At 40.2% G+C, this 25,549-nt stretch overlaps 1 protein-coding gene across 1 annotated transcript in view; it reads right to left on the bottom strand.

The window, feature by feature from the left end:
- Gap43 (growth associated protein 43) overlaps positions 1 to 25,293 on the bottom strand; it is a 93,669-nt gene extending 68,376 nt beyond the window's left edge. Inside the window, exon 1 of the mRNA NM_017195.3 lies at positions 25,048 to 25,293. Within this exon, the coding sequence (NP_058891.1) occupies positions 25,048 to 25,077 (30 nt within the window). The 5' untranslated portion in view covers positions 25,078 to 25,293. The remainder of the gene's footprint in view (positions 1 to 25,047) is intronic.
- Positions 25,294 to 25,549: the final 256 nt, after the last annotated feature.

Genomic DNA, 25,549 nt, shown 5'->3' with positions numbered 1-25,549 from the left:
GTACCCAGGGTGATGGAGAAGACCAGCCCTATCTAGAGGATTCCCGGTCTCAGAATCACCAGTGGAGCATGCTGAAGGAGTCGGGAGCAGCAAAGAGGGTTAGGGTTCAGAAACAGAGGCCTAAACTCAAGAAAAGTACAGGGAAAGATAACTAACATCAAAACTTTTGTAAAGGCCATCTGAAAGTCTACCACTGCAGAAGTTTTCCTCTGTTTGTGTGTGTGTGTGTGTGTGTGTGTGTGTGTGTATGTGTGTTGTGTGTGTTGCGTGTTGGATGTTGTATGTGTGTGTATGTGATACATGCATTATAAAATGTTTAAGTCGAGTTACCCTATAATAAGACAGTAGACCTCAAACTAGATTTCACCAAAGACATTTTTCTTCCCAAATTGTGTGAAATTTAGATGTTAATTGTGTTTTACTCATCTAATTAGATGTGTGAGTTGAGTATAAAATAAGCCACTAGCTACTTCCTCACTAGAGACCATCTCCCCGGGATGAGTGAAATATTAAATTGTTTTAAAAGCCCAATACCAGTAATGGGTCACCTCTTTTAGAGTTATTGGCCAGTGAGATCTCATAGCTGCCCCACCATACCACCACTTTATAAGCTATTGCCTTTGCTGTCATCTTCCTGATGGGACCTAAGAGTACGACCTGATTACTGAAATACTACATCCTTGAGTCAAAGAACATGGAGAAATCAAGCTGGAAGCTTCATCCACACTGGCTAGTTTTTATATGTCCTATGCATGCTACGTGATGGGAAAAAAATGTATTGTTAATCTTACCTAGCTGTGAACTCTGGGAGCTATGATAATGAGCAACCCTTCAAGGGATGCTTACTTGTACAACTGTGGCAGGAATGTTGTGGTAGTAATAAATCACTTTCTGAATAGATTTCTATGAAATGAAACCCATACTTGGCACCCTGAGGCTAGACAGGTCAGAGGCCTTTAGGGAAGATCTACGCACTCTGCTTAATGGGCACAACATTAAACCAACTCCTAGACACTTATGGTTAGACACATACATTAGTGCATCTCTCACCATACATCAGAGATGCGTCTGTTTCAGTAGCTGGCAATTAATACCGATAACCACAGTTGGTGAAGATACAGAAAATAAGAAACTTTGAAATATTCAACCCCAACTGGGACACTAAAAGTTCATACCCCTTATCCCAAGGCTTGGAGACTGTTTTGGAAAAGTGGATGGAAAGATCGGAGGGGCCAGAGGCAAAGGCTGACCTCAAGAAAATGTTGACTTCTAGATGCAACAAGGAAATAGCATACATGAGCTCACAGTGGCCATGACAGCATGCATAAAACCTGTGCAAATTCAAGCCAGACAAAATCTCAGCATAGATAGAAGAAGTAGGCACGAAGTCCTACTGATCCCCAATGAGCTAAGGGGAAATGATGGCTACTACAGAGAACAGTTCAGTTTTCTTTAAGGGAATGACCCCTGAGGAGTCAACCACACTCCAGCCATTGGTTATACACCCAACAGTATACTGGCAGCACAAATTGAATTTGATAGGTTTTAATAAAGAAAAAACAAAGGTAGGCAGGGAGGGATGAGGGAATGGATGTGTGATGAGATTAATATGTTAATATGATCAATGTATGTTGTACCAAAAGCTCACAACCTATTAAAAATTGAAAGCTGAAAACTAGATCTTCAAAAGGCCCCATGGTAATTGCTTAAAGTAAGAAAGTGACAGCCCCTGTCTACTGTATACCTGGTCAGGCAGTTCAAAGATCACAGACTACTTATGTCAGCACAGACTTTACTCTTCCTAAGCACTGGAAATGGCTCATTTCCCCCCAATATTCTCCAACTAGCTTTGCATTTAGATTTCAACTTTGAAAATTGTAGTTGAAGGTGTCATTTCCTCGTGTATGTGTGTTTTTAAAATAAATTCTGAACATGGCTTTCTGCAATCCGGTGCAATCTGGCATGCACAAACTACCTCAAGTGCTTCTTAAGTCCGCCCTTTAGCTGAAAGCACAGATGTCTTCCTATAGAACATGAAGTGCTTTGGTTAGGTCACATCCTACACACTCATTTCTGTGGTCTAGCCCTCACTATCCAGCTCTCTTCACAGTTTGCAGGATGGTCCCCTCAACGCTCTGTGAGAGTACATCCTTCCTGCCCTCTCATACACATCTCTATCTCCTGAGCATCCCTCCAAGGGATGAGCTCTCACTGGGTTCTCACAATGCTGCTCTTAAAATGTAACTTTGGGTTAGACCCTACCATTGCAAAGTGGGGATTAAAAACTGCGAGATAATAATGGATCTTTGAACATTCACCAGCTCCAAGTTTGTCATTCAAAAACAAATGCATAGTGAATTCATGGTGTCTAGCGGTCTCTCTTACCAATGTTGCATTCTGTGACTTTTCAAGAGCCTTGCTTAAAACACACTTCATGTGAAGTCTATCATACTACACACTGACCAAAGCACCTCAGATAAAATTACTAGAGTTGGTTGTATATCATGAATTTCAATGTTTTTAATATATATGTTTCTCCAATTCACTTTACATTTATATAAATGTAAATGTTTATGTAGATATATAACATATAATGTAAACATATGTTATATATGTTCTCTATATAACACACATATACATGTATTCCCTGTTCTTACAGAATATATAGATTTAACTACAGAAAACGAAGTTATAGCATTTTCCTACTGTCCTATACTCCTCATCATAAAAGTGTTGAATTCATGTATTTGGGGGTTGTACTGTTTTAGAGTACTTGACTTCAAGCACTGCTGTTTGACTTGCTGACTTGAATTTCATAAAAAGTGATTCAATGAGTTTGGGCTTGGAATTGAGACAGTCTTTTACACGCTTCCTGAAATGAGCTGTGCTACCCTTCTACCATGTGTATAGCTGGGAACTGGCATTTTCAGCACTGGCAATGCTGAAATTGATCACCACTGAAAATCATCAAATATTGATCATCACTGAAAAGTACTGAACACTCTTTCTTTGTATCCTACAGTATTGAATAATCACTCAAGATTCCACTATTTATATAAAAATAAACGAGCATAAATGGTCATCTTACTAATAGAAAAGTTGCTTTTGTCTTTAATAAGTGATAAAGCAATATGCATAAGAAGTGCTTTAAATATATTTATAGTTTGTTATCAGTAAATGCCTTATAGTATACTCATTTTCCATACCTACATACTGGGGTCATACAAAAATTTCCTAGAAGAAAAGGATCATGTGAGGAAAATAATATCAAGAAGTTCTGCTTTAGTCAACAAGCTTGCTTTGCTATTTTCTCGATTGTTACGCTCAGCTTGCACACATGTACTAACTATCAGCCCTTCTCCTCTCTGAGTCTATGCTGCTTTAACAAAAACAACAGAAACCAGATGCCTTATAAACAAGAGAATTTGTCTGTGGGTTCTGGAGACTGGGGTGTCCAGGATCAGAGAGCTGGCAGATGTAGGGTTTGGAGTTTTGCTTTCTGGTTCATAAACAATACTTGATCATTACATTAGTGATTAGAATTTCAATGGGTGAAGCTTAGGGTGTGGCATGATCATTCATACGACAGAATCCTCCAGTCATGCTAATGGAGATGTTAACCCACTGACAGCAAAATGTACTTCAAGGCATCTACTAGACTCTGACCCATGATAGTGGTTTAGAGAACACGAGCTGGTTGGTAATGTGTAACACAGAGTAAGAAGGTTTCTGATGTATCACCATATGGTGCCAACTTGCAAATGAGCCTCAACTGAGAAGCCTCTCACATTAGGATTTAATCCTAGCTATGTTTTGTCTATAAGAGATGGCTGACTGCTAACTTGAACCCTGCAAATATTTCTGAAGGTTATATTTAATATAAAATACTGGAAGGCCTCCTTTTCCTTTGGCCACTTATATTGACCACCCCAGTCCTTCCTACACAACAGATACATTTTGAAGCTAAAGTGCTATTATCTTGAGGTCTTTAGATTCCAACCTTTGAGCAAAGGTACACTTTCATGAAGCCTCATGAAACCCAAAGAAAAACAGAGGAGGAAGAGGGAAGAGGAAAAGGAAGGGGAGGAGGAAGAGGAGGAGGCAGAGAAAGTAAAAGGAGGAGAGAAGAGGAGGAGGAAGAAATAGGAGGAGGAGAAGGCAGAGAAAAGAAGGGATGGAGAGAAGAGGAGGAAGAAAAAGGTGGAGGGAAGAGGAGGAAGGAAGGAGGGAGAGGAGGAGGAAGAGAAGGTGGAAGGGGAGGAGGAAGAGGGGGAGGAAGAGGAGGAGAAGAGGGATAAAGAATTGACAGCTTGGGAAGTTTCCATTCTGCACACACACTTGATACAAGCCGAGCTGACTGCAGGCAAAATCTTTATAGGTCACAAACAATGGACAGATTGGTGGCCGAGGCCAGACAATCTGTTTATCCAAGGCTGACTTAGCCTTGGCACCAAGTCTCTGGTTCCTGGCAATGATAGAATAACAGGAGACTTTTAGGTCATGATTTAAGAATAATCCTGTAAGAAGGCATAATCCAATGAGCTCTTGTGGTGGTATATTTAAAAGTTTGAAAATTAGTCTATTATTTATTTTTATCAATCATTATTAAATCAAACTTCTGATTAGTGAAAATTAACCATTATTGTAGACATAAGATATAAATCTCTCAAGTCTCTAAATTCCAGAGTTTTCAATTTTGTGTGCATTATATTTTATATTTTATTAGACCTTATAATGCCTTCAGTCTTTCTGAGGTCAATGTTGAGAAGCTTCAAGAAATATCTTCCTTGAGATATTTAAAAGCATGGTCCACATGGTGAACTTCAGTTTAACATGTCAGCTTTACTTTACAGATAGAATATTTCTATACAAAGAAAACTAAAGGGAGTTGTTGAGGCTTCTTTTGATACCAAGCAAAGGTAAGCATTCTGAGATACATGGAGAGGCTTTGGGATGCTATTTATGACATATATATTAATATATGAATTATATCACATATATTATAAACATATGACTTTTTACTAATTCTATCTCTGCAATAGCTCAGAGAATGTCCAGGGAGAGTGAAACTTGAGAATTAATGACAAGAGTTTGTAATCCCAGCATTGGAGAGGTAGAGGCAAGAGAATTTGTGTGTTCAATGCTTACCTGGATTACACAGCTACCTTGCACTGCACAGCAAACCCTAACCCAAAGAGAAAATCTACTGCCCCTACTGTTACAACAGCAGCAGCAGCAGCAACACCAGTTAACTGTTTAGTATGTGCTCATCAAACACTGTTCTGATCCCTTTTTCTAACCGAAAAAAATGACTTTAATCAACAATCATTATACGAGGTACTTAATAAATATTTCCTAATGAATAAATAAATGATTTGCAGATAACATAGTTTTTAAAATCTTTTCTAATTTAGAGATCAGTGGGACTATTAAAACATTGGGATATATTGGAGCTAAACATATATATATATACATTTATATATATATTAAAGTTATTTCTCTCTCTCTGGGGAAAGATAAAGGAAGATTAAATAGCTTCTGTATCTTTCTGCCACATCAAGACTGTGAACTGGACTAAGACATGCTGAACACACCCCACATTGGCAGACCCACCACCTGACTTCCATCTCAAATGAAAGGCTTGATAGAGGTAGGACTTTGAGCAGGTCGGGACAGTGAGTGATGTGAGGTCATCGTTATTGCAATCACAGGAACTGTACCTGCCATTGCTCCAGTCCTACATGTTATCCCTCAGGTATTCTACATCACTCCAAGTGCTTTAAAATGTCCTGCATGGGTCACTTTAAAAAATTATGCCCATATATAAGGCACAGATGCTAAGAAGTTTATAAAATTCTAGCAGCAACCATAAGGACTAGCTAGAATCATAAGACAGCCAGTCATCACAAGGATTTTTCTTTTTGCTTTGAAACGTAAATCCTTTCTAGAAGATCTTGCTTGTTTTGTCTTGAGTGTGTGTTGCCATGTTAACTCCTTGAAGATTAATCCACAATGCAAATGAGACCTGGGCGGACGCTTTATCTTAGTGCTAAGGATGTCTCATGGTGCCAGACTTACTGTTTCAGGTTTGTTAACCTTCCTCATCCAGAGTCTGACCTTCTCCTACCTTTACCATTTATCACCCTGGTAGTCCTGCCCAGAGACTACCGAAAAATGCAATAATCAGTCAAAGCCACATGATGCCAGTGGCAAAAGCAAGCAGCTCCCCAGCAGTGCCTGCAATAAATAAATAAATAATACAGTCACATTTGACAATTTAATGAGTATAAATTTATCACAGCAGGAAAATCCTCCCCAAATATTTAAACAATTAAGATGTAAAAGGAGAAATAAATAAGCATTTTATAGCGGTAGGCAGAACCAATTTTTTTTTCAAACCTCTTTGGAGATTCATTCTATCATATATCTTACACTGACAGCTTGACTAAAAGAGACATCAGAGATGCCGTTGGTCATCCTGAAGGGACAGAAATCATGAATGGCACAGGGAGAGGTGGAATAGATTCTCTGGCTGCATTTCTTAGCTTCTTCTTATGTCTCAGCAGGATCTAAACTCATGTATGTCAGCATTAGATGCATATTTCTTAAATATCTCCTATATGTCAGGCACTGTAGTTGGTTCCAGCAACTAGACACCACTGCTGGAGTCATGGAAGCTGCGTGCAGTTCACACAGTTCTCACATGGGTGAGAAGACTATAATAGATCACTACTTAGAGCAGAGGCCATGGTGGAGTTAAAGATGAACGTGCATGGGAGGGAACAGATGATGATTGCATGGTGTGTGCTAGTTCATATAAGGTAATGAGAAATTTCTTTGAGGAAATGGAACAGCTGAGATGTTCAAAGACTTAAGGGAACCAATCACGAGTATATCTTGTGAATAAGCCTTTCACATAGGAAGAACACTCATAACCAAAGCCCCAACACTAGCAAAATTAACCAGATAAAAATTAATATTACTTCAGGCCTAATTTCTGGACAGTGTTGTATCAGAGCCTGGCTTGGGTTAGGATAATACTTGAGTTCATGCCATTGATGTGAAGGCCAGAGGATAGATTTAAAACATGCAGGAACCAAGGAAAAGTGGTCTGGGGGAACACAATCAAGGAGAGATCAGCTGCATAGGACATGGGTCAATCAGGAACACAGCCACAGGGCCTGCATGACACAACCACTGAGGATAACTTGCAGTAGTCATTGCCTCTCAGCATAATTGACTGAAGGCTCAAAGTGGATAATCTTGTCCTGCCATTGTCCAGCTCCCAAGGAGTAGACAGCCTCTCCAGCCTAAGCAAGGGTTCTTCCTTCATGTTGGCCACACCCGTATGATGTTAATTATGCCAGATTTCCAGATTTCAACAACCAATACATTTAGTCCTAAGGAGCATTGGGAGCCAAGAATGTACAGAATTTAACCAACAGCATTGATCCTCTTTCCTTTGGAACCAATCATGTATCCACTGAACTCCGTGCAACAGATATGTGTACATATACGCATATAGGCAACCCTTCAATACAGAAACCAGCCTTCTGAGAAACTCTCCAAAAAGATACCTAGATATGTGATTCTTTTTAACATGGATCAGTAGTAACATCAACAAGAATAAGCAATAGCTAAAATTAAGTGTGTGTTGCATGCCAGTCAGGTTTTAAAGTGTGTGTGTGTGTGTGTGAGTGTGTGTGTGTGTGTGTGTGTGTGTGTGTGTACTCATTTAATCATTGAAATCTTTGGGGATTGTACTATTTTAAATCTTTAGACCTATGAACATCATTTTGTTGACAAACTTCACTCCTCAAACTTCCAAACTGGTTAGACAGGTGTAAATTCATGTTAAACAAATAAAATATATTTTATGATATTTGAGGAAAATATTGACTTCAGAAAATAAAGTCATATTTTAAAAAAAGACTAATATAGAAATAATAGCCAAAAGGCAAAAAGCAACAGAATAGCTTTTGGCCGCCATTTGTAAAAGAACCATGTTTGTTAATGGGGCCATATAAGGTCTGATATAAGTTTTAAAAGTGTAAAGATATGGGCATCTAAAGATCTGTCACATGATCTTATTCTATCTCCTTCAAAGGAATGATACCGATACAGGAAACAATTCTAGTTTGGCCCAAGATGAAGGTCTTGAGCACTGAACTTCCCAATATGGAAGCTCCATGGAAGACTGTACATACATCAGTGTTCCAGAATGGAGACTCTCCAGGCTTCATCAGAGGGCTTCAGGAGGGGGTTGCTTAAATAGATTGCTGGAGCACCAGACTTTGCTTTATCCAAAGCAGCATATTTAAGCCATATAATATGTTTGGGGTTTGAGCAATATTTACTTGGCTAAAAAGTAATTTCAAATGACTACTAATCCACAAGCACTTTTAACTAAGCTCTATTAACCAATGGGCGTAATTAACATTAGCTGTACAAACAATGAGGATGACAATGTATCCTTAAAATATTTAGTAAAACATTAGTAACTGGTTTTTTAAGAGTAGACCTAGTATGTGTATGCATTATTCAGTGCCCTATATAGTCTAAAGGATGAAAACTTAGAAATAGGGCTTTGAGATATTTCTAAAGAAACAATGATTATATTGCATATAAACATATAAATGCTAAAAAAAACTTGGAAAATGGCTCAGCAAGTAAAATGTTTGCTATGCAAGCAGGAGAGCTGAGTTCAGACCCCAGGTGCCCATGTAAAGTCTGGGGATGATGGTGTAGATGCTTTTAAGCCGGATGTGTGAAGCCATACAAGAAAATTCACAGGGATTGCTGGTCAACCTCTAACAAATTGATGACTTCTATGGTTTGGTGAGAAACCCTGTGGGTCTTGTTAAAAAGAAGGGTGTCAATGGGAGAGATAGAGGAAGAGGGGGGGTAATTGGCTTGAAAGTGACCAGAATTCACTCTTACACACAAAAATTAGTCAAAGAATACAAAAACTACTGGTGACTTAAACAATGAGGTGGGATGAAATTTTAAGAAATACGAGACATTGACTGCTATCCTCCACATGCATGTCCACACACATGCACAAACACATACAGAGATTCATGTACACAATTTGTACACACACACACACACACACACACACACACAAAGTATAGTAGTAGTGTGTGCTCTGTATGTGTTTTATAATATGTTTTGTGTAGAAAAAGACAAAAGAACTAAGAAGGAATTGCGATGGAGGTCACTAAAGAGAATGTACATGGAGCAACAAGCAGGGAGTTTGGAGCAATCGGATGTGATTTTGTAAAATGGATGATATTTCAGGAGAATGGTTGGAAGCAGAATCTTGTTACAAGGAGTGGAAGAAAAACTGTATCAGGTCAGTAAGCTGTATCAGTTTTAACATTAGGAGGTATTATCAGCTTCTTTGAAGAAAGGTGGCTAGAAATAATTGTCATTTCCTAGTCGAATTTCCTTAGACACCAACCTGCAGAAATGCTAGTAGAGTCCTGGGAAACCCCGCTCTGAGTTCCACAGAATGCAGCCTATGTGTGATTTACTTGGAGTGAATAATTTATTGGTCAGTCCTTGGACATCACATAACCATTGGTACCTTATTGGGCATTTATTGTGGCCTGAGCCTGTGGTTTGTCAATCAATGTAAGCATCGACTGTGGAATCCAGAGCCTTGATTTGGAAGTAGTTTTATATTTCATCCCAGGGTTTTGTTGTGAAAGTTACCTAAAGGCATAATCTGTGAAGACTGGAAACAGAGGCATGTGGGATCAATAACTCAGGTGGAAAAACAAACAAACAAACAAACAAACAAAAAGTACTTTTTCTTCTAAATTGTTCTTTATGGTTTTATCTCTCACTGGCTTGTCTCGGTTTTACCAGATCTCACCAAATAAATTCTGACAACATTGAACGCCTTCCTAATACTTTCTCAGCAACCCAAACTACTCATACAGCTTCTCCACCTCCCACACAATTACCAAAATAAAAAGTGTACAATTGAGAAAGGTGACTCACAGCTTTTTCAGCTTAAATCAGCTTCATCTTGCTTTTCTTGTAATCATTTGCTCTCTGAACAGGAAAATGATATTCTTTTGGTCCTTGCCAAATTTGACTTCCATATGCAATATATTCCAAAAGTAGTTAGTTTGGAGATTCTTATTTTTATAGTTATTGGTTTAAAATTTACACTATTACTTCCTGAGGGGATGATTCTTAAGTACTAGTTCCCCATGCAGATCAAAAAAAATATTTGTTCTCTATGTCAGTTGTTAGCTTTTTAGTTTAAAATGACCTAGTTTCCTAACGTTCATGAGCCATTCATCTTCCTTTGTGATTCTCAGAACTGTGTTTATAAAAGGGAATATTCTCTCTCATCAGAGTTCCAAGAAACCCAATCCCACCTCCCAGAAACCTTTTCTCTATGTGAAAGAGGTATTGGATATTGAAAAATCATCAACTTCCTGGCCATTGGTGTGTCCATTCTTACACATCCATCCCCAGTTAAATCTATCAGTATCTTGATTTGTTTTTGCTGAGTTTGGGAATGTGTACAGTAGTACAATTATTTCATTTATTTATTTATTTATTTATTTGACAGATTATAAATTTATTATATACATTTATTTTATGAACTATGGTTACACATATAACCATATGTCATACAATTAAACAGCAAATTGAACAAGAAACCTGCAGAAAATATAAAACCTGAGTTTCAGATGCTACAAATGTATAGAATGTTCTGGACTTGGTTTAAAATACAGAATTATTGACTGAGAAAGCAATGCTGTACATCTTAAAGTGACTACCTATCTGTAGTTAAGATAGTAGTTGGTAGCGTCAGTATTGCTGTATTTCTTATCACAATTAAAAAAAAAAACCCTTATACAAAATGGTGACTGTTATTTGTTGAGGCAGCCAGCTGGACCTACTTGGGTGAAATCCAGGACTGTGTGGTGTTAACTCTGTGTGAGATATCTATTAGGTGCCCTATTATGGACTATGCCAGAATTGGGCAGTTTCTATGATTGATCAGTGGATATTTGGCCACCTTGGTCTTACTCCTAACCAAATTTTGCCATCCCGCAGTTCTCATTAAACACTAATATTTGTTCATTTGTATGGGCTGTTTACTCATCTCTTATTTAATGGCACTCTACCTGTCATATTTGGTACATGGTCAGTAAATGAAGCAAGACTCCTGCTCTAAGGGAATTTTTATTTCAGAAAGAGATAGTGGTGGGTATGCATATAATGCCATGAGTTGGATGTTCAAGTAGTATGCAGGAAACAGAGAAGATGACCACACTGGAGTAACTGGAATTGTGTCATGTAGATAAGGAGTGGAAGGGGAGCATTGAGGAAGGGAGAGGGGGTTGATAAAAGGATGTGCAACACTCATTGAAAGCACAGAATTGCAATAATGTCTGTGGTATAAATGAGATAGCTTGGAAGTTTGAAAAGGTAATTAGGGTCAAGATAGTGTTAACTATATTTCTTCTGATTCAGACTTTGAGCAGTCTTTTTTTTTTTTTTTTTGGTTCTTTTTTTCGGAGCTGGGGACCGAACCCAGGGCCTTGCGCTTCCTAGGTAAGTGCTCTACCACTGAGCTAAATCCCCAGCCCCTTTGAGCAGTCTTAAAAACCGAAGAAATGTGGTGTTTCCAAAGTAACTCAGATACTGCTCAGATGAGAATAACTCTTTCAGTAAAGAGTGGAAAGAGAATTCTTGGTTTGGGGATCAACATATACAAACAGCTTGGAGAGAAGCCACTCTTGATGTGTCTTATAAATTAAAAAGGAAGTCAGAAGATTCATTGACCGAGAGGAGAGTGAACCTAAGAAATGAGAGAAATAAAGGCCGGTATGTAGCAGTTTAAAAGGCCTCAGTAGTTATACATTTGGTTTTGATTGTAGGGGCAGAGGAAACATGTCAGAGACACACATTTTGAAAGACACTTTTAAGATATAACTCTGGCTTCTGAAAGCAGAATGAGAATTCCACTGAGAATAGAAGAAAGGAAACTAAAAGACAGACGATATTTTTTGGTTTCTGCCATCAATGACTACAGTAGAGATAACCAAGGAAGAAGGACAGACTGAATGAAAATGGCTTGGGGGTAGGAAATGGAGTAAAGGAGGGCAGATATTTTATTTATTTATTTATTTATTTATTTATTTATTTATTTATTTATTTATTTGATCACTAATTTATTTATTGTTGTTTTCATAAAAACTAGGAGTACCCACAAACATCTGATGACAGACTGAAGTGTCTGATTTATGAATTACCACACTGGATGAGAAAATGGTTCAATTAAGAAATCAAGGTTTATTTCCAAGGGACAGTTAATAAGCAAGCCAATAGAAAGTAACCTCTGGAGAGCCTGGGAATTCTCTAGGTTGAGGCTCACAGATCCATATGAGAGGTGTGACCATGGATGAGATCACTTGTGTGCCCTGCCCTGCATTATGTCATAATAATGACAGAAATCTTAGTAACAACAATTGTTTTTTGCAGATTGATAGAAAAAAGAATAATAAGCCACAGTGAAGTTAGATAGAGGATGTGCAAACAAAACAGAGGAAAATTCCAGCAGAAATGTACACGATGAAGGCCAGGAAAATAGATTCTAGGGAGAGGCGTTGCTCACAATTTTGAACATTCTAAAGAGGTCAGAGAACCTAGTCCCATATGTCTTCCTGAGACTCTACTGGAATGGGTGTTTGTCTTGCACAACATCCTCGAGTCTAATACAGAGTTCACTGCAGAGTACATATCAATCAATATTTCAATCAATGTGTTTTGAGCCAGATGATGCACTGGATATCTTCAGAGTTTGTAAGCTAGTTATGGGATTCGTGTGCAAATAAACATACATGATGATAATCATGTAAAACTCTGCCTGATGAGTGGCAAGGATGAGGTCACATCCACTATAGGAGATCTAAAGATGGCGGTGGTGTGGACGGCTTTGGAGAACCACAGTAGTAAGTGATATCAATGCAAGTAAAGAAACTCTCCACTCAGGATAGGAGGAAGAGATTTGAACATGAAAAGAGGCTTTGCAAAGCAGTGATGATGAGAAGAAGCAAAGGTCAACTAGTGTTTAAGTTCATACCAAGGGTAGTGAGACAGTGTCCAAGGAAAGGTTAAATTTTCCTTTAGAATATGTATTGCATATTCCGAAATAAAGACAAATAAAAGGAAAACATTTTTAATATCTGAAAATCTCATATAAAAAAGTTGACCTCTTTTACTAGTTCACCTTTTATGACTTTAGATGGATTTATATGTATAAACCTCTCTCTCTCTTCTCTCTCTCTCTCCCTCCTTCCCTCCCTCCCTCCCTCTCTCCCTACCCCCTCCTCTCTCTCTCTTTCATACACACACACACACACACACACACACACACACACACACACACACACACACATTCTTATTTACACAGTCAGTTTCCAATGTTACTAAACTACTCACTTAGGAAAAACTCTGAGTTTCATGGCAGAAAACTCAAGGTTACTGAAAGTTCTTATTGTGATAACAAAATGATTGCTTTGATTACTACCTAAGGATCAATAGTTTCTTCCTTTTAAATAAGAATATCTGAATTTAGCCTCAGAATATAGAAGTATATTGGAATACACTTGTAGTAGATATTCCTGGTTTGCTTTCTGAATATTATTTCTCTTGGGTGTTTTGTTTTCAAGATGAAGTTCTGAAGCAGAATCTGAATCATTTGTGGTCATCACTGTTGTTATGGCATATTTTAATAGAAAACTGTGATTCTGTTTTAAAATGGTAACCCTTTCAATTGTACAAATCCTCCATTTCATCTCTTTCCAGGTTTCATGTAAGACATGTAAGGTGCCAAGGTCAAATCTAGAATGGAATATATATAAGACATCGAGTCCTGTCCTCTAAGGTTCAATACTGTTCTTCAACTCACTGCCTGCCAATATGAAGCCAAATCTCGCTGAGCTACCAAAAGGCAGTCAATCACCTTATGCCTTTTAATTCAAAGCAATTGAACCCCTTAAGAGCACCGAGTTAAGAAACTTCAATAGACAACGTCTTTGAACAAATGCACAATCCCAGCACAGTTGTCTCAGAGTTGACTTTCCAGATGACAGCCAAAACAGACTCACTCTTCCTATTGGTTATTCACAAATCTTTGAGCATTGAGGAAATCCTACCGATGATACCCCTCAAAATAGTGTTTAGATAAACCAACTCCCTACTCAATAAAAAGTTGGTTATTTTTGAGTGAAAGAATATTGCTCTCCCCTTCAAGCCTACTTTTTAAACCTTGAAATTAAAAATAAATATCCCAGACAACTGTGATGATGAGGAAAAATTCTCCACATTTCTATATAACGATGAAATGGAAGGATTTATAATAAATTGCCATTTCTTCTTCCCACTCGAATAAAATATTACATCTTCCTATTTAAAGTGAAGGGACTTTGAAATGTAACATCTGCCCCAAATGTGTTCTATCTACTCAACACCAACTTCTTTTCTTCTGTTATAACCAACACACTAAGAGCCTGGATAGCCTAACTGAGCTGCCCTGAAGAGTAAAGAATTCACAACAGCTAGACACAGGTGTCTAAGAAATGAACTTCAAGATAAGTAAATAAAAACTGGAAATATTTTAAATTTCCCTTCCTTTCTTCCTTCAGATAGAAGAGGGATTAGAATAGAACTATATACCTCATTTTCGGGGACTAGCTATTATGAGGTCTAGCATCCTCAAATTTACATGTCTAATTGGGTGAATTGGGTTGTAAGCCACAGGGACGTAACAATAGACTGAGCATGTGCACTCTGACAATTTACAGTCAAGCTAAGTTCCTAGGCTTGTTATGCTAAGATGCTCTAAGTCACCTTAAAAGGCAGCTGATTCCTGAGTTTTTGTATGCTCTGAAGTTTATTCCACTTATTTTTGTCTTTGCCTCATGGAGCTCTTTTAAGATATCATTAATGGGAAGATATTAGGGGTTTTTTCAATTTCCATTTAAAACAGCATTTTTAATAGCTATTGGAACAGAGATTACAAATAATGGACGTGAGGCTAATTACCAACGTTCTACATTTAGAGCAAACTCGTGCATATGGAGACAACAGCTCAATATTTTTGAAAGTGCCAATCTGCTAAAAATAGATAAATATGGTGATGATGGCTGGAATTAATTCAAGAACATTCAAAATGAGATGACTAATATCAAGGAGTAGTGCTTTTCTGGTATAAACTGAGTAGATCTGCTTTACATCCAATATGGCCCAACCCTTTGGTAGGAACTGATTCCATAGAGTGATTCTGGAAACTAAGAGAGAGAACAAAGCTGTGTCATGCCAAGTTAGCAAGAATGTATGACAGCTTGGACTCCTCTTAGAACCCTGGTACCTGCCAGGTGTAGGCTTCTGAAAGATGTAGAAATCTAGCATTGGTCGTCTCCAGGCATAGAAACTAGTTCTAACCTTCACCAGGTGTACAAAATTAACAATCTGTGAGATAACCACTTCCTTCTAGAAACTACTAATAAGGGTATTGTGGTGGTATGAATGAGAAATGCTGACTCGTGTATAGAAGCTTGGTCCCTTGTTGGTGCTATCGTTGGAGGAGGTTGAAGGATCTCTAAGAAGTGAAGTCTTGCTGGAGGAAGTACATCATAGGGGATAGTGTTTCCTGCTTCTCTTTCTTTGCTTCTTGTGTGTGAATGAGAGATTGATCAGCCAGCCTCTTGCTCACCATGCTGTCACCCATGCTTTTCCTGACGTCATTGCGCCTTCCTATCATTATGTCTATGCCTCTGGACCCATTAGCCAAAGGGAATCCTTTTCTCCCTAAGCTGCTTCTGGTCAGGGTACTGTATCACCGTAACAGAAGGGATTGAAAATGAGTAAGCGAGGCAGCAAAACTGACAACATCCCAAAAGGAAACTCAGTGATCCAGCTCAGTGGAGGCAGAGTCTTCCTGACCAAGGCTCTGTGGTAGGTATGTGGAAATACATGCAGGGACTCTTCCTCAGCCTGGACTCTCTCCCACGGGTGTGGGCTCCCAGAAACTATGGGCTTTAGACTTTCTTACAATCAGAGAGTTGTCTAAATGGTAGTAGCTGATTCAAGCAAGACCAACAAAATATTCTCTCTCTCTCTCTCTCTCTCTCTCTCTCTCTCTCTCTCTCTCTCTCTCTCTCCCACCCCCACCCCACCCCCCTGATTCCTTTTCTCTTCATACCTTTATAAAAAAAAAGGAGAGAAACTGGGTCCTGGGAACTGATTGTTCCAAATGAGGGGGAGCATTCATGCTTTTCTGCTGTTAAGATTAGCACTTCTGTCCTGGTTGCTTTAGTCTTGAATTTATTTGTTTGTTTAAATTTATAGGATCTTTAGTTTCCTTAAAACAAAATTAATTTTGTGGATACTTAAAGTCAGATTCTGGTACTTATACCTAATCAAAAAATTCATAAATAACAGAAGAGATGAGAGAGAAAGACAGAGAGAGAGAGAGAGAGAGAGAGAGAGAGAGAGAGAGAGAGAGAGTCAGAGAGAGAGAGACAGGGAGAGACAGAGAGAGAGACAGCGAGAGAGATTAAAAGTGATATTAACCTTAACAAACTATAAATATAATTGAATAAATTAGTTTCTTCTGAAAAGCAGTTTATTTTGAGTATCATTAGCATAGTTTCTGTTATAAGCTTTTGTGGGATCCTCCATGTCAAATGTGTGATGCTGGTTTTCTTATGGTAGATGTTTGGCTTCTAGGAGAATCAGAATCTTTGTACTAACATGTTCTGATTATTGTATTTTAAAATAATTCCAATATTTTCTACAGATATAAAACTAAGCTTCTAGGGTGGGGGTGGAGTTGCAGAATTCCTTTGCTTTGAGTGAAATTTGGCAAGTTTTGTTATGTTAACAGGTAACTTTTCCCAGTCCTAACCATGAATACAAGAGAACTAAACTGTCCTTTATAGAGATCCATAGAGATCCGGGGGATGGAGAAGATTATCAATAGCATTTAGAGTTGAGTTTTAAAAGATTCAGGACTCCATGCTCTCCTGGTCATGGTTTATTAGTGGCACACTAAGGAGACCTGGAAATGGTGCCAGGTGATAATCTGCTGGGTTTCCAACCAGGCTGCATCTCCACTTTTCAGGCTCTAAGAAGCCCTACCTTCCCTCTACCCTCTTCTGCCTGGCTGGGCCCTCATGTGATAGATGTGAGCACAGCATGTGTGCTAATACCCAGAAGCCAGTTTGGAGGTGGAGTGTGGGGGGTGAGGGTGTGGGGGCAAGCAGCAGACAGCAAATGGAGAGGAGATTAGCATATGAAATGAGAGAGAGAGAGAGAGAGAGAGAGAGAGAGAGAGAGAGGAAAACAGTGGATATTTCAGAGCTAAGGACAACTTAAGTATATGCTTATCTGAATTCTGTCAGTCTGGTTTTCAAAGTAAATGATAAAGATCTTCTATGTGCTCATCCTTCCATGTGGTTAACATTTTGTAGAGAATATGAGGGGGCATATGGAGGGTATATATATTCTATGTAGATATCAATGGTACTTCTTGTTTGTGTAGCACCATGAAGACTTTAAGGAGAATCAAAAGGCATTGTTTAAAAGATATTTTTATTTTTATCACTTTATTTGAGCCTCATACCAACCTAGTTAAGAAAGTGAGTCAGGATTTGGAGGCTTTTATTATGCCCATCAATACAGATGAATAAACTGAGGCTCAAAGAGATTAAGTTACTTACCTAAGATCACAGGACAAGCAATTGGCAGAACCAGGTCTAGAACCCAGGGGAGGGATTTATTCCACTACAAAGACATTAAACAGGACATTAAACAAAGAACATCTAAGAAATCAAGATCTGTAACTAGTTAAGGGTTGGAAATGTGAAATTCCACAGCCCCACACTAAACCCCAAATGATTTCAAGTATGTCACTTTAAGCAAATAAGACAGAGAACTGTAACATCAACCATAGCCACTCTGTTGGTAAGGCCAATAGTGTTGAGTAGGATACCCAATCTTCTCTGAATGGGTACCCAGGAATGCCCTTGATGTTAAATCATCTCTCCCCAGATCCCATCATGATGAGCCCCCCATCCCTGCACCCATCCCTTCAAGTATATACCCATTGAGAGTCCACTCTGTACTAGACATCCATTAAATGACAAATCGGCACCTGATTTGCTTAAAACATGTATTGGAAAGTTGGGCAACATATACCTTTTCTTAACATTCTTCTCTCATAGCCTCAAACACCAAGCACTAGCAGAAACCAGTGCACTAACCTGAAAAACTTCTTTTGCATTGGCGGGGAGGAGAAAAGAAAAAGAAACCCCAAAGCCAGAGATGCTTGGACCGGATGCTAGTCGGATGCAGGACAAGGGTATCAGGGTTGAGAAACACCATCTAACTTTGGCTATGAGACACAAACTTCACCTTCAATTTTCATCTTGCTTTGTTCTCTCAAAGATATCTCAACTAAGCGACTAGAATGCACCACCTGAAGCTATGGAAATATGTGGTTGCAGTCTTCTCCATACTGGATGCCATAGGCTTGCACCAGGATCCAAATCCTTTGAAGTCTATCCAAAACCGAAAAAGATTCAAATGACCCAATTTCTCTATATTTAACCCAGGTTTAAGAGATTACTGACTATTCACCCTCCCCTTCAGCTCCACATGTGATGTGCGTTGGTAGACACTCTTATTCAGATACTTTCATGGGAAGGAAAAAAATTTCAAATGTAGGTAAAATTAATTATTGATCATACACCCTTCAGCATAGGCTAATGCTACATGCGCATAAATAAATCAGCTGCAAGCAGCAGAAGATGAACACAGGGTCTCTTGTGATAGTTGTAGGGCAAAGTAAGGCTTATGAGTATACCAGGATCCAAAAACAAGACTGCATGGAATTGCAAGAATTTAGTAACCATAGCTAGGCTGCCATTCTTCACCTCTGAGGATGGGACTGGCATGTTGGTTGCTAGGAGTGGTCCATATAGAAAGGATATCTCCAGATAGTTCCAGCTATGACAGTTTGGAGAAAAGCAGACTATGAATGGATTAATTCTGTGCCTGCTTACATTAAAAATGGAACTCTGCCACGTCTGTACATTTGTAGCCACAGTAAAGGACGATGTATTCTACGTTAACAATTCACACCAGTAGTACCTTTAAAGTCTGCTAATGATTGCCCATTTAAACATACCATAATTTGAGGCAAGACTAAAAACTCTGGTCCATTCTCATTTAGCAAGCAGATCACGCACAGTTCACGGGATCCACCTATACTGGGCAGTATAATAATCGTTATGGGTAGAAAGAGGATTAAAATTTTATCGTTTTCTTCACAAGAAGCTTACAAGTTGGGCACAGATACATACTTTGAAAATGAACGCTAGGCTGTACAACAAGTGGTCATAGAGTTAGTTCAAAATGCAGTACACTCATAAAAATAGTAGAAGAAGTTCGTTTATGGACGTGTGGATTTAAAGAGCTAACCCTTGTAAGAGAAATAAACACTTTCCAGGCTCTGAAAGAACTATAAAGTGAGTAAAGAGTGAGGGATGAGAAAGAGGAGGTATTTAAGGATGACCCTGTGAGGAAGACAAGACTAGATCATGGCAGGCGTGCTGAAGGGTTATTTAGTAGCTTATAGACAATAGGGAGACATTATAGAATTTCAATGAGGAAATTAGTGTGACCAGATTTACATGAGGTAAAGTCGGTTTGTCTGTTGTTTGCATGGAGACTGAAAAGAGAAAACGTGTGGAACTGCGGTCCAGACAGGCAGCTGTTGCCTTTGGCCAGACGAAAGCTAAAAAAAAAACACTGAGCCACAGTACACAGGTATGTGTGGAGAAGCAGGGAAGACATTCAAAATCTTTTTAACTAGAGTCAAAAGATTTTGTACCTGAATGTGGAAGTTGGAAGGAAGGAACACGTTTGGGACGCATCCTAGGTTTCTAAAGCTCTGAGGTTGGATGGGCATTGCTGGGGCAACAAGGCAGGAAGTTCAAGAGTGGTCCAAACCAACCGACACCTGATTCAGCACACAGGAGAAACGGGGTTTTTTCTGAAAAGCTTCTATAGGTCAAGACAGACCTCTGGAAATTGCAGGAAGCTCTGAATATGGATTTGTTAAACTGGGATTAATGAGTGGAATGACAGAAAAACCTAGATGCCAGATGGAAAGCCACAGTCCTCAGACAGGAGAGTAAAGAGAGACATCAAATGAGTTTTAAAAGGTCCTGTTTGAGGAGAAGAAGTGGTGTAGCACAGACAGATGGCGAGCAACAGAAAGCATGGCTCAACCTGAAATGGTACCTACCCTGTGTCAATGGAACCATGGGAACTGGGCCTCTTTAAAGTAGGTAGAACAGTGAATGACGAGTGAGATGTGAGCATGGAAGGCTTTCAGAAATGTTCTGAAAGGAAAGTGGGATGGGACCTGTAGAGATGGGGATTCAGTCAGAAGACTCTAGAACAGAGGAGAAAAGGTTCATTCATAGGCCACAGAGAAACCAGCTAAAACTTTATAAACTGGAGGGACCATAAGGGGATGAAACAGGAGTAAGTGAGAAAACAGGCAAGAATCCAGGTGGAGCGCTCGCTTGCTCGAGGTGAGCAGCAGAAACGTCTCTAAGAGAAAAGACCAAGTCTGTCCTGGCAGTTGTGGGGAAAAAAGTGTCTGTCCTGTCCAAATTAGAGAAAAATCCTTATAACACCCTTTAAGGTGGGGTGGGCGGTTTTCTTAGATTTTCGGTTGGACAGCTTCAGTCTTTCAGTTGTTCAGTCTTCCTGACAGGAAGTAACTAAAACCCTTCGTGATATGATGTGAGCCATTCAATGTCTCTGAGTCTGTAAGAGGCACAAACTAGGGACTAGAAGCTTGGTGCTCCTAGGAGACTTTTTGTAAAGATTCCACTTCAACTGCCTGGAGACCACCTGTCTACACTTCAAAATCCAAGAGGCACAACACTGGCCAAATTTATCCTCTTTGGGTTTACAAGGGACACTTCCTGTCTTACAATTAGCCAAGAAGTGAAAGGGTTAAATGCTGTACCCACTCTTGATGAACGTGGAGAGAGGTTTCCCTTGAGATTCATTTCATAGAGGAAGATTTTAGGTGTGTCTTAAAGTCAATGGGACCAGTGCTGGAGGGGGTTGCAGTGGGAGTACAGTGGGTTAATCCAGAGCTCCATGATTGGCTGAAAGCCCTCCGCCCCTTCCCTAAGGGACTGAGCAAAACTCTGAAGTCTGTGGAATCATTCTGCCCCAGGCCTGTCACTGGTAATTTCACTCTGACAGAAGAAGACCCAGGGCCACTCTCCTGCTTGGTGATCAGGAACTTTGCCCTTTTCTTGCAACATCAAAGGAGGTTTCTGCAGTTTTCACTAGCTCAGCAAGAAGGAAAATTAACCCTGTGTTTTCTTCCTCCAGTTGCCTCAGCATAGCTTGCAGGAATAGAGTGGGCAGGGAGCACAGTGACATTCAGAGCACTCTCTTAACATGAAGGATTGGGGTCATGGTGCACATGCCACAGTATAACTTTAATAATCAGAAACGAACACATTGCTAAATTCACCACAAACTATGGAAGGTTCTCTGAAGTCCAGATGATTTGGGAAGAGGGATAAAAAACCTTTTAAATAATTTCTTCCATTCAATTTTGGAAACATATGGCAGATACCATGAGTGTTAAAAACAGACAGCTTCAATTCTATTAAGTAGAAGGCCTCTATTGAATCAATTCACTAAGTCCCTGGATGACACTGGGTGTGGCTCAGAGAGACTGAGCAGGAATCCAGTTTCTTACTAGAAAGAATGGTCCCCACCCAGCAGCAGGGCTGGACCCTTCCACACCTCCCGATGCTTTAGGGGAAGGGAACTGCAAGGCTGGAGTTCTAAACCAATGACTAATGTCTCAAAGATAAAATTTATTATATGGGAAGGGGGCAGATGCTAGCGGAGTGAGAGGTGGGGACAGGTCTGCTTGCTTACAGGGTAATTTTTGAACACTTAAGCTACAAACTAAAGTCATTATTTTTAAACAAAGGAAACATCTCACATTTTTTTTTGTCTCTGTAGACTATCACACCTTGCAAGTTTTTAATCGTCTGCAGTATGCATGGTAATTGAGCTATTTAAAGTAAGCCTCAAGATATTTGAAAATCATGAGCCAATAAAATCTCCAAGATTCTTTTATTTTAACCCCCCTTTACCTACTTCCTTGTAGTTCTCTCCCCCCCCCCCTTTCTACTTTAATCATGTACAATGTTAAGTAATGGCTATGAGAGATCATTTAACTGTTCACACCCACTGACAATGTATTACAACTTAGAAATGTCTGCGACTGCTTGCTTTTGCTGCTCAAGTGGAAGAGGAAGGAAGCGCAGGCCCTCCAGTCCCCCCTCCCACATTGCTGCTGGATTTCTTGGGTGTGGCAGAGTTAGACCTTTGCAGGTTTGTGCCCTCATTTTTAGTCCCTGTTAGGAGCTGAAATGAAAAACACCTTTCAGAAGAAGCAACGAAACCCTTAGATTCTGACTAGAACGGTAGAGGGTCACTTCACAAGAAGGAAACCTGCTTGAGGACTTAAGTATCCATACTATAGGAACAGGAACGCCTGTCAATGTAATATGAGCCCACGCCCTGAAGACACCATTTCCTTCTGTCTGGTTTAACGATACCTTAAATGCTGACATATGCAAATGACACACAATGTTGCTACACGGGGCACATAACCATTTTTATACCTGAGGACCTATTCATAACGTATGTGGGTAGAAAGGACCATTTCTATACATTCCATTTCCCCCTCTGCATCAGTGATGCTGAGGCACAGGGAGACATGTGAAACCCATGCAGAGTACATGCGTAATGGTTGCATGGGAAGTATGTACATGCTATACACATTTACATGCAAATTCCTACAAGTCCCTAAACACGTAATTTCATCTTCATCACTCTGCACATCAGAGTGAGTGCTCCCCGGCTGTCAGTGAGGATGAAGCCAGTGGAAGCAGCTGTCCGCCTTCTTTTGGGAGGGAATTCCTTTAGCCCCAGTTCCCTGTCTAAAAACCATGCTTGGTTCCCTTTACTGAAGATGTGTGGATACTCCCATGCATAAAAATAGGGTGGGGACGAGCTGTCAGCCAGCACACTTCTCTTTCCAGAATTCAAGCCTTTCAAATGAATAGCACTGGTTTCCTGAAGGCTCCACCTTCCTAAATTGTATTTTACCAGCCGGCCAGTGCAGTCATCTCGCAACCTTTTTCTGAGGTGTGCTTAACCCCTGGCACCTGTATCTGTTACATTCATATATTAAAATGAAAGAAGACATGGGGATGAGTGTTTTGCAAATGTTCCTATGGAAGCATGTTTCTGGAACCAAGAGCAGTTAGAGCAACACAGTCAGCAACACCCCCCTGCCCCGCCTTGACTGACTTTTCCTCCATTCACCCCCCACAACCAAGGATCCGCATTCACTTATTTGTTTGCTTGTTTATCGTGAGCTTGCTTCTTCTCCAACTACTTTGGCATTTGGCTTTTACCTCTTTTTCTCTCCCTTCCTCCTCCCTACTCCCCACCCCATCCCCCTTCCAGGGCGCTGGCTACATGTGGCCAGGCTGAAGGGCTGTTTCCTCTGTACCATCCTCCATCCACTTTGGATTCAGACAGTGTATTTCCAATTTCCAATTTCCAATACCTGCACAAGAATAATGCCAAATACCCCCTCTCTTGCACCCTGCCCTTAAGGCAATCAGTATGCAGAGGGTCTCTACAACCAAGACCGCCATCCCACCCCACCCTGCCATGGGCACACTCGCACGCGGGCACACACACTCACTCAAACCCCACACCCATTTTTTTCCCCTTAACCTTCTCTAAAAATCACTCAAACGTGCTCCTAGGAATGTTTGAAGACTGCGTTTGGAGAGTGTTACTGCACTATGAATGACTGCAGGATCCCAAGCTTCTCCAGTCTCTCCACCATCACCTCAATTAAGTTCTTAAAACGTCTTTCAAGAAATAAGTGAGCAATTTGAAATAAACGGGGAAAAATAATCTAGGTGGTGGGGGAGGGGAGGTTGAGATTGGGATTCTAGCACGTCTTGGACGCGTCCCTCATCCTGATGAACACGAGTTACCCTGCTCCAAGATATTAACACACCTCTGGTCACTGCTAATGCCAGGAAAGACTCACAGGAAGAGGGCAAAGAGAAAAGCCCCGATTTCCAACAGGTAATACCGGCTCAGCTCCCCTTTCCCACCCCATCTAAGCTCAAAGCTCCTAGGGGCGTGGTCCACCCTCTTCCCGGACCAGCTGGCGCACAATCGCTCCTGATCTCAGGAAGGGGATTTTCCCCCTCGGCATAGCCAGTTCTCCCCCAACCCTTGTTGTCTTTAGGTTCTTTTTAAAAACATAAAATAAAAAAAATCCTAAATCAGTTTCATTCATTCATTAAATAAATAAATAAAACCTTCACATGCTTCCCCACATACACCTGCATCCCTTTGAAGCTCATGCAAGCAGGAAATCAGGTATCTACCGCAGCACGTGTGAGAAAATTGGAATCATGGAACAGGCAATGTTGAAATGTGAATATAATTCTTCCAAACCACGTTTTCCCACAAATAATATCAAGAATAGCTTTCTGATCTCGTAGATATAGCCCTCATCCATCATCCCCACACCCCTTTCTGCATCCACACCCTCAAAACCAGAGACCTAGCCGCTGAGCACTTCCTAATAGGCGAGGGGAATCATATTTCTAGCCAAGCCGGCATATTTCTCTACCCTCACCCTAATTAGTAGCAGCATTCCAAAAACCAGAACATGAAAGGCAGAAAAGAATAAAGCTGGGATACGACCATCAGTTACCATATGCTAAGGAAACCAGAGCACCATGCCAGGGCAGAAGCAGTTTTTTTAAAAAAAAAAATTTTTTTTCTGCCTTTCACGGGAAAATATTGTACTCTGGTAATTTCACAACAGTAAAGAAGTAAAAAAATCTTTAGCTCTACCTGTTTGGTTCTTCTCATACAGCACAGCATGGTGGTATCTTCCCCTGCCTTCTTCCTGCCTTCTCTCCTTTCCTCCTCTCTTCCTTATTCCCCCCCTCTCCACCTCTTTTCTGCTCGCTTGCTCACTCGCTCTCTCGCGCTAGCGCGCTCTCCCTCCCTCCCTCCCTCCCTCTCCCTCTCTCTCCCTCTCTCTCCCTCACACACACCAGGGCAGTTAGCAGCAACTGTAAGGTCTACAGCGATCAGCTATTGCTCACCGCATATGCATTTCTCTCTCTCTCTCTCTCTCTCTCTCTCTCTCTCTCTCTCTCTCTCTCTCTCTCTCTCTCTCTCTCTCTCTCTCTCTCTCCCCCCCCTTCCTCCTCTTTCCTCTCTCCTTTTCCTTCTCCTCTCTCTCCTCCACTCCCCACCCAATCTTTTTTCTTCTTTCTGCCCGGGTCCCGTTCTCAGAATTGTTCACTAGCTTCCAGTGACTAATCACTTCCCATAGCCCCTACCCCCA

Source organism: Rattus norvegicus, chromosome 11 (genome assembly GCF_036323735.1).
Source record: "Rattus norvegicus strain BN/NHsdMcwi chromosome 11, GRCr8, whole genome shotgun sequence".
Lineage (NCBI taxonomy): Eukaryota > Metazoa > Chordata > Mammalia > Rodentia > Muridae > Rattus > Rattus norvegicus.
Note: the sequence above shows the minus strand (reverse complement) of the source record. Positions and strands in the feature narration are given on the sequence as shown.